A 12,866-nucleotide genomic window follows, 5' to 3' on the forward strand; every position below is an offset into this window, starting at 1 on the left:
TTCAGTATTGGTGTTGGTGTCAGGCTCTGATCCCGACCCCACGTACCAGGACAGAGCAGGACAAGATCATACGACTTGGTGGGTCCCCTGATGGGGGGAGGCCCTCGTGGTGGAAGGCCCACTTGGCGGGGCAAGGAAAGGACCCTAGAATCGCTAGAATTGAGGCCGGCTCCACGGCGGACGCTGGGAAGGAGAAGACAGACATGATACCAGCTTGACTGAGGGGCACGCGGCACTGAGCTGACCTGCGCGAGGTCACAGAGCCCTGTGGGAGCCGCCCTGAACCCCTCCCTCCACGAGCGTCACTGGCCAGGGTGGGGGTGCTGGGTGGGGTCAGCCAGCACGGACGCGAGGCAGGCTTCTGGAAGTCCTGAGTGCGAGTCCCGCTCCCCCAACAGTGACGGCTGGGGCGTCGTTCTTCTCCTGGGCTAAGTCCCTTCCTCTCCAGACCTCGATTTGCTCATCTGTAGAATAGGCCAAATACTTACTTCACAATGCAGTCACAGGGGGGCTCAAATAAGGTGGGGGGGGGGCACGTCCTCATCTGCCTCCTCGTCCCTAAGAGGGCGGAGCTAGCGCAGGTCTCACGGGGTTGGCGTGAGGCTCGTTTCTGGGGGCAGGAGCGCTGGGATGCTGGTGCCAGCCGACACTTGGGAGGCACGCATCACTTTGTGCATTCTCCCCACCCCCAGCGCACAGATGAGGTGCGCGCCCGAGACCGCACAGGCGCCGGAGGGGCAGGATCGGCCGCAGACGAGCCGTCCGGAGGCCTGGCCAGAACCGCGTCCTAGCCACCTGCACCCGCCTTAACTCCCTGCGTGTGGGCCTCTCAGAGGGTGACCTATGCCATCTCCGGCTTACAGCATGATGGCTTTCACAGGGAACGCAGCGGCAGCCCCCTCCAGGTCAGGAAGCCGACCGAGCGGGGGGCCAGGAGTCCCCGCGGCCCTCCCGGTCCCTGCCCCAGCGACAGCGCTCTGTGGACTTCTGACGTCAGAGGGACCTGACTGGTCCCCGTGCCGCTTTCCCACCCCTCCTTCCCTGTTCTTCACCATCTTATCTGAGTTCGGCTGGAAGGGGCTTCGGCCCAGAGTTGAGCCCCAGGGCCTCTCCACTGCTGTCCCCTCACGTCTAACATGGGAGGGCTCAGAGCCCGGCCACGTCAGTGCTCCAGTCCCCGCTGTGTTCAGGGCCGCCCCCTCCACCTGCCCGTGTGTCTGTCTGACCATGCACCTGTCCCTCCCTCCTCAGGTTAGGCCAAAGACTCTGATTCCAGACAGCCTCCCCGTCGCCCCAGGCCGGGACCGGCCACCCAAGCAGCCCCCGACCTTCCAGAAGGCCACCGTGGTCAGTATCAAGAACCCCAGCCCAGCCCTCCCCACCGCCAACAACACCGTGAGCCATGTGCCAGCACCCGGCAGCCAGCCCCAGGCCCTCGCTGAGCCCGCCGCCATCACCTCTCCCCTGAGCAGTGCCGGGGTGGCCTATGCCATCCTCACCAACGCCCCCAGCAATGCCGCCGCCATGGCCCCCAGCACTGCCGTGTCTGTGGTCAGCGACAGCGTCAAGGTCCAGCCCCTCCTCATCAGTGCCGACAAGAAGGTGGGTGTGTGCCCGCTCACGCTGGAGGCGGTTGCCTGAGCAGAGCGAGTGGTTGGCGGGAGGACCCCAGGAGCCCCTCGAATGAATGGGGTGCGAAGCGAGGCGTGAATGAGCGGTCACGTGAGTGCGTCCGCGCTGGAGAGGACGGGCTGCGCAGGAATGACCCTGCAAGCGAGCGACCCCATGGTGGGAGGGCTGGCGGTATGAGGGGAGGGGAAGGGAACGGGTCAGCACGTGAATGACGCGGTGCGGATGCAGGGGCGTGCGACTGAGCGAACACATGGCTGGAGGGATTGATATCGGTGGAAAAAGAATGAGTGGTCAATGAGTGAATTACTTCCCTCTTTGGAATCATGAATTAACCAGTAAGATGCGTGGCCGGTTGAATTCCCAGAAGAGGCCCGTCCTGGTGGTCGGTTTCTGGCTGGTGTAGTTGGGTGGTTGAGGACTTTGGGGGATGCCCGGTGCCGGAATGGAAAATCTGTGATTTCTTGCCTAGATTTAAAACTGAAACTGAGGTCCTCTCCCTGTCCCCCTCCGAGCTCCTTGGGGATTGGGAGGTTTGAGGCCTTTGGGACTGCAGGGCTGCGTGAAAGGTACCACTTCATCTCTTCAGCCTCCTTTCCTCTGTGCCCAGTTTGGGGCCTGCCAGGCCGCCTCTCTCTTATCTGGGGCCAGCGTCCCTCCCAATTTCCAGCCTGAAAACTGGTGCTCCACTTTCGTGCACCTGGATTTTACTGCACATAGCGTATGTCTGGGAGTGTTATGCTTCTGGGCCCTCCCACCCGTGGACGGGAGCCCCGGGGATGCTCAGTCATCACAGGATGTGCTCGGATGGGGAGACGTGTTCCTCAGGACCACACCCGGTCCCCAGGGGGCGCTTCACAGGCGTTTGTGGGATGCCTTTGTGGGATGTGTGTACCCTTTCCACTGCAAGCTCACCAGCATTCAGTGCTGTCATTTTAAACACTTTTTGCTCACTTAATTGGTGCAAACAGATGCTCGCTGTTGAAAGTTGAATTCCTTTGGTTATTATGAAGCTTGAATGTTTCCCCCATACTTTTCAAGAATTCTGTCTCCTTCTGTGTGACTCGTTTGAGAATGTTTTTCGCCCTGCTTTCTACTGGGGATCTTAATGTTTTTCTTCCCGTGAATATAAAGAGGGGCATTTTTTTTTTTCCATCCAGAGAATCCTGGGGTTTTAAAATTGTGATACAAAGGAGAACAAAGAGCCCTCCCTTAAGCCAGCAGAAAAACAGATGCATTTTTTCTTCCTGTTTAGGAGCGTCAAATTCACAAGACAGTCACGTTCTTAGGGGGAAAAATACAAGTTCAGGTTATTCCTGGCTTGGTTGAGACCCTGGCTGTCTGCTCCCGGTGAATTCCTTCCCCTGGATCTGTGAAAGATAATGATTCTTTCCCAGTATCCCATCCAAAACATTAATAAAGTAGTTGAGCCACAGATGGAGGGGACCCCCACCCAGGGAGGGGCTGGGCTTCGTAAATTGCTTTCGGACTTCTCAGCCTCAGACCCTTCAATCAAACCAAATGGTAGCCATGAACCCCGGTGACAGCTGGCTGAAGTAGGGCCACTCTGGGCCTTGCTGAGCAGGGTCCAGAACCCACCTCCCCCTTCTCCACCCCTTCCCTGCCCAGGCCAGGTTTGAAAGCCTTGGACATAGTGCCCTGGGGGCCCAAGGGGCAGGCTGGGGAGAGGACAGGCTGGGCAGTGCACTCAGACAACCCCCTGATGAGCTCAGGTGGCAAATCTGAGCTCTCTTGACCTGTCTCCCTGCACTTGAGCTGGAGATAAAGAAACCAATGTCTTTTGAGTCTTTGCTTCCCGAATCTTCACCACCTCCCTGGAGGCAGGATTGCAAGGAAGCTGAGGCTCAGAGAGGCCAAGTGATCTCCCTGAGGCCACACAGCTGTGACATGCTAGCACAGGATTGAACCCAGGCCCTTCTGCTTCCTAAACCAGGCTCGTACTCAGGCAGCCCTCACGGTGTAAGGGGCTGTCCAGAGGCGCACACCCTCGGTGCAGGCGCCCCATGGACCAGAGAGCTGGGTGCAGGCTTCCTCGTTCCTCTGTAATCCCAACTTCCAAGGCCCCTCGCCACTCTGGCCCCCCTGGCTCCCCCCGCCCTCCGCAGTGGCTACCCCTCACCCCCACCCCTCTGCCACACCTTCCAGGTCATCATCATCCAGCCTCAAGTGCAGACGCAGCCTGAGAGCACGGCAGAGTCGCGGCCACCCACGGAGGAGCCATCTCAGGGAGCTCAGGCGACCAAAAAGAAGAAGGACGACCGGCCCCCGAGCCAGGAGAACCCCGAGGTAGGGTGGCTGGGCTCTGGAGGTCGCCGTAGGAGGCGGGGAGCCGCCCTGTGCAGTGGGAGCTCCTGGTGGGGGCTTGTCCCGGGAGCCTCGTCCCGGTCTACTTTGCCCACGGCGTGGTGGTGCGGGGCAGGGGTTAGCACGGATTCTAGAACCAGGGAGCCTGGCTTTGCATCGCTTGCAGCTGTTGCTCTGGCAGGGTGATGGGTAGAACCTTCCAGAGATTGCACATTAGTGCCACCCCCCCCCCAACCTCCCCCTCATGGCGCCATCCTAATCCGTGACTAACACAGAACCACCTGCTCTGGGGGGGGGGTGTGAGAGGCCAGCAGCTAAGGCTCAGTCATTCTTTGTTAACTTCTGGTCCCAGCAGGTGACCCCTCTTAGGTTACTGCTTGCATCCTCTGCCATCCCGGGCCACAGTCAACACTTCAGGCCTTTTTCCACACAGCTGCCAATTCTCGTACATCCTATAAGACTCACTTCAGACATCCTCTCCTCCAGGCAGCCTTCCCTGACCACCTCACCTCGGTGGGCAGAAGAGGCCCCTTGGGGCTCCTAGAGCTTCTTAGGGTTCTTTTTATCAACATGCTGTCAGTATCGAAAGAAGTCAGTCTTTCATCCATTCATTATTCATCGGACATATCTTAGAGTTGGCTCTGTGCCGAGGGTTGGGACGCCGAGCTGGGGCAGATGGAGTCCTGGCCCTAGGGGACCTCACTGCTCCTGGCACAACCACTGGGACTTCAACTTCGGCTAAAAAAATCTCAAGCGTCAGCAGAGAATTACAAATCCAGAGCTGTGGGAGGTGCAGGGAGAAGGAGAGAGCGTGTTTGCACCCAGAAGGCCTGGGGAAGGCTTTGCAGAGGAGGGGCGGGATCAGCAGGGCCCCGGGGGAGCAGGTGGGGCTTCAACAGAGGGGCAGAGGGGGGGTGGGATGGCGTGTGGTGCAGAGGGCGCTGCCTGGGCAGACGCATGGAAGGTGGGAAGGCACTTGGCAGGCCCAGGAGAGTCGGCTAGTCTACTTGGATCGCAGGCAGCATGGATGCCTGAGAAATTCTGAGCACGGGGTTAGAGGGACGTTGGAGCCTCATCCTGGAGGACCTGCATGCGGGCTGCCAAGGTGGAACTTTATTCCCTGGGCAGTGAGGAACCACAGAATATCTTTGGGCAGGAGAGTGACTTGATGATTGTCCTTTGAGGTGTCCAAGAAGCCTGCAGGGAGTCAGAGTCCACTACTCGCTGAGGCTGAGATGGAACCAAGTCTGGTCTGTTGCCCCGGGCCCTGTTTGTTTCAAGAGGCACTCTTGGTGCCGTGGGAGCGCCTGCTGTATGCATGGTGAGCCCCGGGCCGGCTCGCAGCCTGAGGTTCCCACACGCACCCTCTGTCCTCCTGTGGGGTTGCACCCATTGCATCCTCGCAGGTTTTCTGGGTGGATTCTCTGTGTTCTCTCAAAGTATATCGGAGCCAGTTATTGTGCGTTTATACAATTAGTATAATTACATTTAACTACATAATTAGTGTAAATACGTGTAATGACTTAAATAGAACTTGTAATTACAACATGTCCTGGTGTAAAAATCCTTATTAAACTTTCTTTTTAAAGAGGTCTGGGAACATTGTGTGGTGCAGACGCGGGGCTTTGTGGTACCCTTCAGAACGTGTTCACGAAGAGCCCAAGTTAGGAGCACTTGAGGCCAGAGCGGCAGCTGCCCCAGAAACTTCATCAGATGAGCCCGTTGGAGCCCTGGGGTGGCTGGTGACGATCGGTGGCTCCCAGGGCTGTGTGAGCAAGCCCTGAGCGCCCGCAGCTGGGAGCTCAAGCTGCCCGTGGCGGGCCAGCCTGGTGGTGGAAAGGAGCCTCCGGTTTACCAGCACCCCAGGACCACTCCAAGGCTCTGCCCGCTCTTCCCTGTTTCAAGGCTCATGGCCTTCTTTAGGACAGAACTGTGGCCTTTTCTGTGACACCCTTTATCCTGGCCTCGGGCAGCATCTGACTGAGACCGGCCACCCTGAGACCAGCATGTGCCTTGCAGGGGGGCAGCCAGAGCAAGGGTCCCAGCCCGGTATGAGCTCTGACTGCAACCCCAGGCCCAGCCACCTCCCTGGGCAAGACTTGTGCACACAGATGCTCCTTCCCTCCATGCCACCCCTGTTACCATGGCCCCCATTCCTGCCCCATCCCTTCCTGCCCCTGGATGGGTTCCCCCCTGCGTATTCTCCCGGCAGCTGGAAGGATCTTTCTAAAATTCAGAAATAACCGAGTCACCCCCCTTCTTGAAACCCATCAAGAGCGGCTCGGGCAGGCTTCTGATGTAGCGCTCTGCTGCAAACACACAAGAACAGCAGATAAAATGTAGGAACGTAACCGAACGAACGTGAGTTCACTTCCTGGCGAGTCAGATATGCCAGGTGGAGTGATCGCACAACGTAAACGTTATTTGCAGCAAATGAAATCACAGGGAATCGCTTCCAATGCAGTGACTCCCCAAGACGGGGTGAATGGGTACCTTTTGTTTAGGGTTAGGATGAATATTTAGATGGGGAAGCCTTGTCATCCTTCGTAGAGGTGGGCATAAGGTCGCACATGCATGTTAGGGAAACACACCTGTACGTACATTGTACGTTATGTAAACGCAGCTGAGGTTCCTCCGTGAGCAGAGATGTTAGCACTGCAATGATTTTAGTTCCGTAATGGAGTCCTGTTGCTCCATGGCCCATCTGTGCAAGCACGAGCCAAGTTTAGTTCAGACGGTCGTGGTGGTCTGGGCAGGGGCCATCCCCTGAGGGGTGGTTTTGGGTTTCATTTGCCTGAGTTAAGAGGTAAGCCTGAAAGAAGAACTTCAGGAAGAATGTAAGATGGAGGCGGAGTCAAGGTCAGGTGTTGGGCTCTAGCTGGCTACAGGAAGAGACCACAGAGATGTAGCTATGCATTGCCGTGTCCCAGAAACACAGGCAGTGAGCAGGACCGATGCCCAGGCCACCGGACTCCAGAGACAGAGTCGAGTGAGGGTGACCAGGAAGGGCACGGCTCACACGTGGCCAGAGGTCCCAGAAGTTCTCCAAGAAAGAAAGGCTCCAACCTGAGCTTGAGGCCACAGCTGCCCCCGGGGAGGGTGGCAAGGCCAGGGTGATGGCAGTCCTGCCCAAAGGGAGGGGTGAGCAGGAGGCAGAGAGAATAAAAATGCAGAATAAAGAGAAAAAGGAGTAGTATCCAAAATGACCCTGTGGACAGAATTCTGGAATCCATGCAGCAGCCCCTGCGAAGGATGGCGGTCAGAGTCAGCATCTGGAACTTGAGTTTATTCAAGAGGAAGTTAACTTTGTGGCGTACTCTAGCAACGAATGACACATAAGTACGTTTAGGATACTCAGGCAAGTATCTTTCAGAAAGGAATAACATCCACTTGAATTCAGTAAGAATAAGGAAGCAAAAAATATCATGAAAAATAAAGTAAGATCAGGTGAACGCAAAAATTGTTTAAAAATCTGGGAATGAAAAACATGGTAATTGGTTGGAATTTAAAAAGGTACTGGACAGAATGAACAGGCATAATTAACGCTTTAGAATACACCACCACAGGGGCGCCTGGGTGGGTCAGTTGGTTAAGCATCCAGCTCTTGATTTCAGCTCAGGTCATGATCTCAGGGTCATGAGATCGAGTCCCACATCAGGCTGTGCGCTGGGCATGGAGCCTGCTTAAGAGTTTCTCTTTCCCTCTTCCTCTGTTCTACCCATCCCACCAAAAAGAAAAAAAAAAAAGAATACACCGCCCCGGATGTAGCACAGAGATACAAAGAAGCAATGATTTATAATATATATGGAATGAAGTCAGTTCACTGGGCAGATGCTTTTGAACTGCTTCCCACCATCCTCTGCACAGAGCTGGTCCAGGGACATTCAGCTCCTTCAGTGACCTTTGATAAAAGGAGGCATGGGGCATAACATCATTGCAAAGCCATCCTAAGGAAAAATAAGGAAAAGAGAAGCATTTTTTTTACCATAAAATAATAATCATTAGATTAAAAAAAAAAAATCAACACCTTACTATGAATTCAAAGAGAGAGAACAGTAAAATAGTCACCACCAAGGAAGAAGTTACAAGGCTTAGGGGAGGAGATGGCTGAGTGGCCACCATACCAGAGAGAACGAAGCATGAGCTGGAATTATTCCCGGAAATAAATCTGTAAGTGGATGAGCTCAGGGGGCCCTAGACACAGCCGAGGACAGAGGACACAGTGAGGCACAGGGGAGGCGGGAGTGAGCAAGCAAAGTGCACACAATAAAAAAGTAAGAATGAGTTTTTAAGTAGTCAAGAGTGACCCTGACAAAGACAAGCAAAGAGGACACAGCTGATGTGTAAGCGGAGACTTCTGGGCCGGATCCCAGAATTACGGAGCCAAGTAGAGGAAGTGACATTTTGCATCACCTGCAGTGATGTGGGTTTGGCTCTGCCGTATAGGCAGTTGGCTCCCATTTCTTGTCTTCAAGTGAATGTGGGCTCAGGTTATCTCCTGTGGAAGAAGGGGTGGCAGGAAGGGGGAGCTTGGTCTCCACGTTGCTGGTATTTGCTCAGCCCAGTCTTTCCAGGTGGGGTCAGCGAGGCAGGTGCCAATACTGGGGGGGGGGTCCCCGAGAATCCCTGCCACCATGCAGTCAGCCCCGGGGCTCAGAAACAACACTAAAGCCAGGTGGCCCCAAACTGCAGCCTGGACTGCTATGGGCTGAATCTGCCAGACCCCAGAATCCCCTCTGTGGGCACGTTAACCGTTTTGTTAGTCTTACATTCGTGTGAGTGCACACCTTCCAGGATAGAATTAATGGGCCCCGCTTTTCATGGTGTGGTGGTGCTTCCTGATTTTTTGAATATGATTTGAGAAAAGTTTACTGAAACCAAAGGAGACTATGTGCATGTTAATGGACTGTGTCCCCAGTACTGGGCACCAGGGAAAATGAACGTGTGCACCAGAGGAGAAGGGTCAATACTGACACATAACCCAGCACAGAAGCATCCAGAAGGCATCCAGGCAAAAGTGATCACGTCACTCTGCAGGGAAAACAGCCGGCTTCTGGCTTTTCCATGCAGGATTCGAGTCCAGAATACAGTAGAGCAATATCTACACCATCCTGAGGAAAGAAGGGAGGAGCCGACGATTTTATGTCCAGCCCAGCTGGCCTTCAAACTGAGAGGTTGCACATAGGAGGGTTTAAATCTGCCCAAGAACTCTGGAAATGCGGCTCCATGGGCCTGGCTCCCCGCCGCCGAGTCGGCTGAGAACATAGATACTAAGTTCTCCAACAACATCCAAAGGCTTCACCTCTAACCCTGCAGGGAGAGTGCCTGAGAAGGTGGGAGGCAGCGTGAGCTCTCGGCCAGTCTCCTCTGTAGTAGCCGAGGTTTTCAGTGACTCAATGAAGATCACAGAAAGCTGACAGATTGAGGAGGAGAACTATTTTTAACAGCGTAGGAGTAAAAAAAAAAAAAATGCAAAGAAACAGTGGGCAGTCACTATTTGAAATGGTGTAGAAAACCCAAGAGAATCAATTAAAAAATAAAAACAAAACTACTGCAGACAGAATCTGGCACGGCAGGGTTAATATTAATGCAAGCCATTGATAATCGTCACAGAAACGCAGAGCATCCTGCTAGAAGGCTTACAGATACCCCTACTTACAGTAGCAACAAACAGATTAAATATCTAGGAATAGGGGCAACTGGGTGGCTCAGTCGGTTGAGCGTCCAGACTCATGATTTCATCAGGTCATGATCTCGGGGTCAAGAGATCGAGCCCTGTGTCGGCTCCATGCTCAGCAGGGAGTCTGCTTGAGATTCTCTCTCCCTCTGCCTCTCTCTCTAGAGGTATCTCTCTCTACCTTTCTTTAAAAAAGAAAAGAAAAACCTAGGGGCACCTGGGTGGCTCAGCTGGTTGCACATCTGCCTTCAGCTCAGGTCATGATCCCAGGATCCTGGGATCGAGCCCCACGTCGGGCTCCCTGCTCGGCAGTAGGTTTGCTTCCTCTGCCTCTGCCCCTCCCCCCCGCTCACTCTTTCTCAAATGAATAAATAAAAAATCTTTAAAAAATCTAGGATAGGGGCGCCTGGGTGGCTCAGTCGTTAAGCGTCTGCCTTCGGCTCGGGTCATGATCCCGGGGTCCTGGGATCGAGCCCCCCATCGGGCTCCCTGCTCCGCGGGAAGCCTGCTTCTCCCTCTCCCACTCGCCCTGCTTGTGTTCCCTCGCTGTGTCTCTCTCTGTCAAATAAATAAATAAAATCCTAAAAAAAAAAAACTATTAAAAAAACTAAAAGAAAAAGAAAAATCTAGGATAAGCGCACTAACAGTCGATACCCACTGGAGGGTAATTTTGAAACCCCTAAAGGCAGAAGAACAGAGAGGCGCACCGTGGTTCTGGAAAGGAAACCTTTACATCCCAGGAAATAGACCTCAGTCTCCTTCTCGGTTTCTACGTTTCAAGTGAAAACATAAGCAAGAAGAGCCAAGGAAACGCTGGAGGAACAGGACAGGAGGCACAGGAAGAGACCACAGAGACCCCTGATCATTCAGTGTATGATTAAAGGGGCTCCTTAAGCCAGTGAAAAGTGGAACGATGGAATTTTCAATAGGTGGGATTGGAACAAACGAGTAGTAGCCATACGAAATAAAAGGAATCCATCCTGCACACCGTCTACACCAGGGTAAATTCCAAATGGATCCAAAATTTGAATGTGAACAGTGAGGGGCTCAGTTGGTGGTGCATGGGACTCCAGGTCTCAGGGTCGTGAGTCTGAGCCCCACGTTGGGCGTGGATCCTACTTAAAAATAAGAAGAAGAATAAAATAAATGTAAAGAGTGAAATTATAGGTACTACAATCGAACACAAGCAACTTGCTTTGTAACTTGAGTCTATAGCTAAGATTCAAAAACCCAAACAATGTAAAAGAGAATACTGGTAATTTCTACTACACACAAGTTTTCTTCGTTTAAATGGCCAAAAAAAGCATCATTCCCACCTCCTGAAGTGTGAGTGGTGCACAGCCACTTCCTCCCAACTAGGACAGTGTGGACGGCGGAAAGAGAGGGGTTTTGCTGTGGAGAAGGCTGAGCCCGGCAGCGCCCCAGCCAGGTGATCGAGGGCAGCGGCCGAGTGATAAGTCACGCTGATAACATGTACCCCGGATATGGGAAGGGCACCTCACCTCTGTAGTCTCCCGCCCCCAAGCCCATAACCCAGTCTAATCATGAGAAAACCATCAGACCAGTCCCAACCGAGGGGCATCCTGCCTGGCCAGCCCAAGCTCCAAATAAATGGTCAAGGTCACCAACAACAAGGGAAGCCTGAGAATCTGGCACAGCCCAGAGGAGCTAAGGAGACACAGCAACTTAATGCAGCGTGGGATCCTGGATGGGGTCCTGGGACAGAGAACGGACAGTAGGTAAAAACGAAGGAAACCCGAAACTGATAAGCCAGCCCCATCGCGGAGGTGCTCAGCCAATGTTTATTGAATCAACAAACGTGGAAGGCTGTGTTAACGCTTCTCTGTTTCCTTCCCTCAGAAAATCGCCTTCATGGTAGCTCTAGGCCTGGTCACAACGGAACACTTGGAAGGTAAGGACCCTGCATGGTGGCAGGCTGGGGTGGTGGCCATGGGGTGCTGGCTGGTGGGAGGGCAGCACACATGAGTGAACCGCCTTCTGGGAGGTCTGTCCCAAGTGCCAAGGGTTGTCAGCACAAAGACCAAGAAAGCCTCCCTGCTCTCCCTGGCTCCATGGCTGTGTGCACAGAGCCCACTTTCTGATTCTGGCAAAGGAACCGTGTGGGTCCCCTGCTCCCACGTTGCACGCAGCCCAGGGGTGTGGATGCTGGAGCCAGAATGCCCAGTCCTGCCACTTGCTAACCACCCAGGCTTGGGCCCTCCCGGTCACGTCTGAAGGTCTGTGTTCGAGTCCCGGTCGTGCTGCTTCAAGCTGGGTGATCTTGGGCAAGCTCCCCCCACTCTGAACCTCAGTCTCCTCTTCTGTAACACGAGGAACACTGCACCTTGAAACTTTGCAGCGTTATCATGAGGACTGGGATGAAAAAGCTTCCCTGATACCGTCATGACTGTTAGGATTTTTATAAATAGCCCTCCTTGTAAAAATTCTCTCCCCACCCCTGATGCCCTAAATATTTATTTATTTGGACCCTGTCTTCCACAGAGGGTCTGGGGTGCCTTACGGGAAACACATGAATGATACTGCAAAGATTTAAAAGGGAAATTTGGGAGTCCAAAAGACAAGTTAGGAAAAAATGTCAAAACAGCTGTATTCAGAGAAACAGGTCCCAGGTTCCACCTGGCAGGCAAAACAGAAGGAAGGAAAGGCGGGGACCATTCGTGTGGGGTGGTCACTGTCACTACGTGAAGCACACCACACTGGGGGCCCTTGCAGAAGGATTCGTGTTGGAGGCTTCAGGTGGGCAGAGCCTACCTGAGCGGCAGGTGGACGGGTTCCTGCGGGAGCCCTGAGCCTCACTGTGCAGCTGGGCCGGGCCAGTGCCTGGCCGACGGACATCCCACGAGAGACGTCCCCGGGGTGGATGATGGCACATGGGGAACCCCGTGCTGAGAGCGGGTACCTGCCACCCTCCAGCCCGAAGCCAGCCCATCCGTCTGCCTCGGAGGGAGCGATTCGGGGGGGCCACTCTGGGGCGGGGATGCTGGGCAGACGGAAGCCGTAGGGCCGGAGGGGTTGGGGACGCCCGGAGCTTGCGGAGGAAGGGTTCGGGGTTCCCAGGCCAGGGAGGATCCAGTAACGGCTGTGTCTGTGCCTCTCCAGAAATCCAGAGCAAACGCCAAGAGCGGAAGAGAAGAAGCACAGCTAATCCTGCGTACAGTGGCCTCCTGGAGACGGAGGTGAGGCCCCGCCCTCGCGCACCTGCCCTGCGGCTGCC

General features: G+C 54.5%; 1 protein-coding gene across 4 annotated transcripts in view; it reads left to right on the plus strand.

Moving 5' to 3' along the window:
* PHF21B (PHD finger protein 21B) overlaps window positions 1-12,866 on the plus strand; it is an 88,924-nt gene that overhangs the window by 67,954 nt on the left and 8,104 nt on the right. For 3 of the 4 annotated variants that reach the window (XM_025881857.2, XM_073882645.1, XM_073882644.1), the window contains 4 exons: window positions 1,252-1,602; window positions 3,796-3,936; window positions 11,492-11,543; window positions 12,752-12,828. In XM_025881857.2, the coding sequence (XP_025737642.1) occupies window positions 1,252-1,602; window positions 3,796-3,936; window positions 11,492-11,543; window positions 12,752-12,828 (621 nt within the window). Of the gene's footprint in view, window positions 1-1,251; window positions 1,603-3,795; window positions 3,937-11,491; window positions 11,544-12,751; window positions 12,829-12,866 lie in introns of those variants that run through there. The other variant, XM_073882646.1, reaches the window with a different exon arrangement.

Source organism: Callorhinus ursinus, unplaced genomic scaffold, assembly GCF_003265705.2.
Source record: "Callorhinus ursinus isolate GAN/ISIS: 27379988/994484 unplaced genomic scaffold, GSC_fseal_2.0 scaffold48, whole genome shotgun sequence".
Classification (NCBI taxonomy): Eukaryota; Metazoa; Chordata; class Mammalia; order Carnivora; family Otariidae; genus Callorhinus; species Callorhinus ursinus.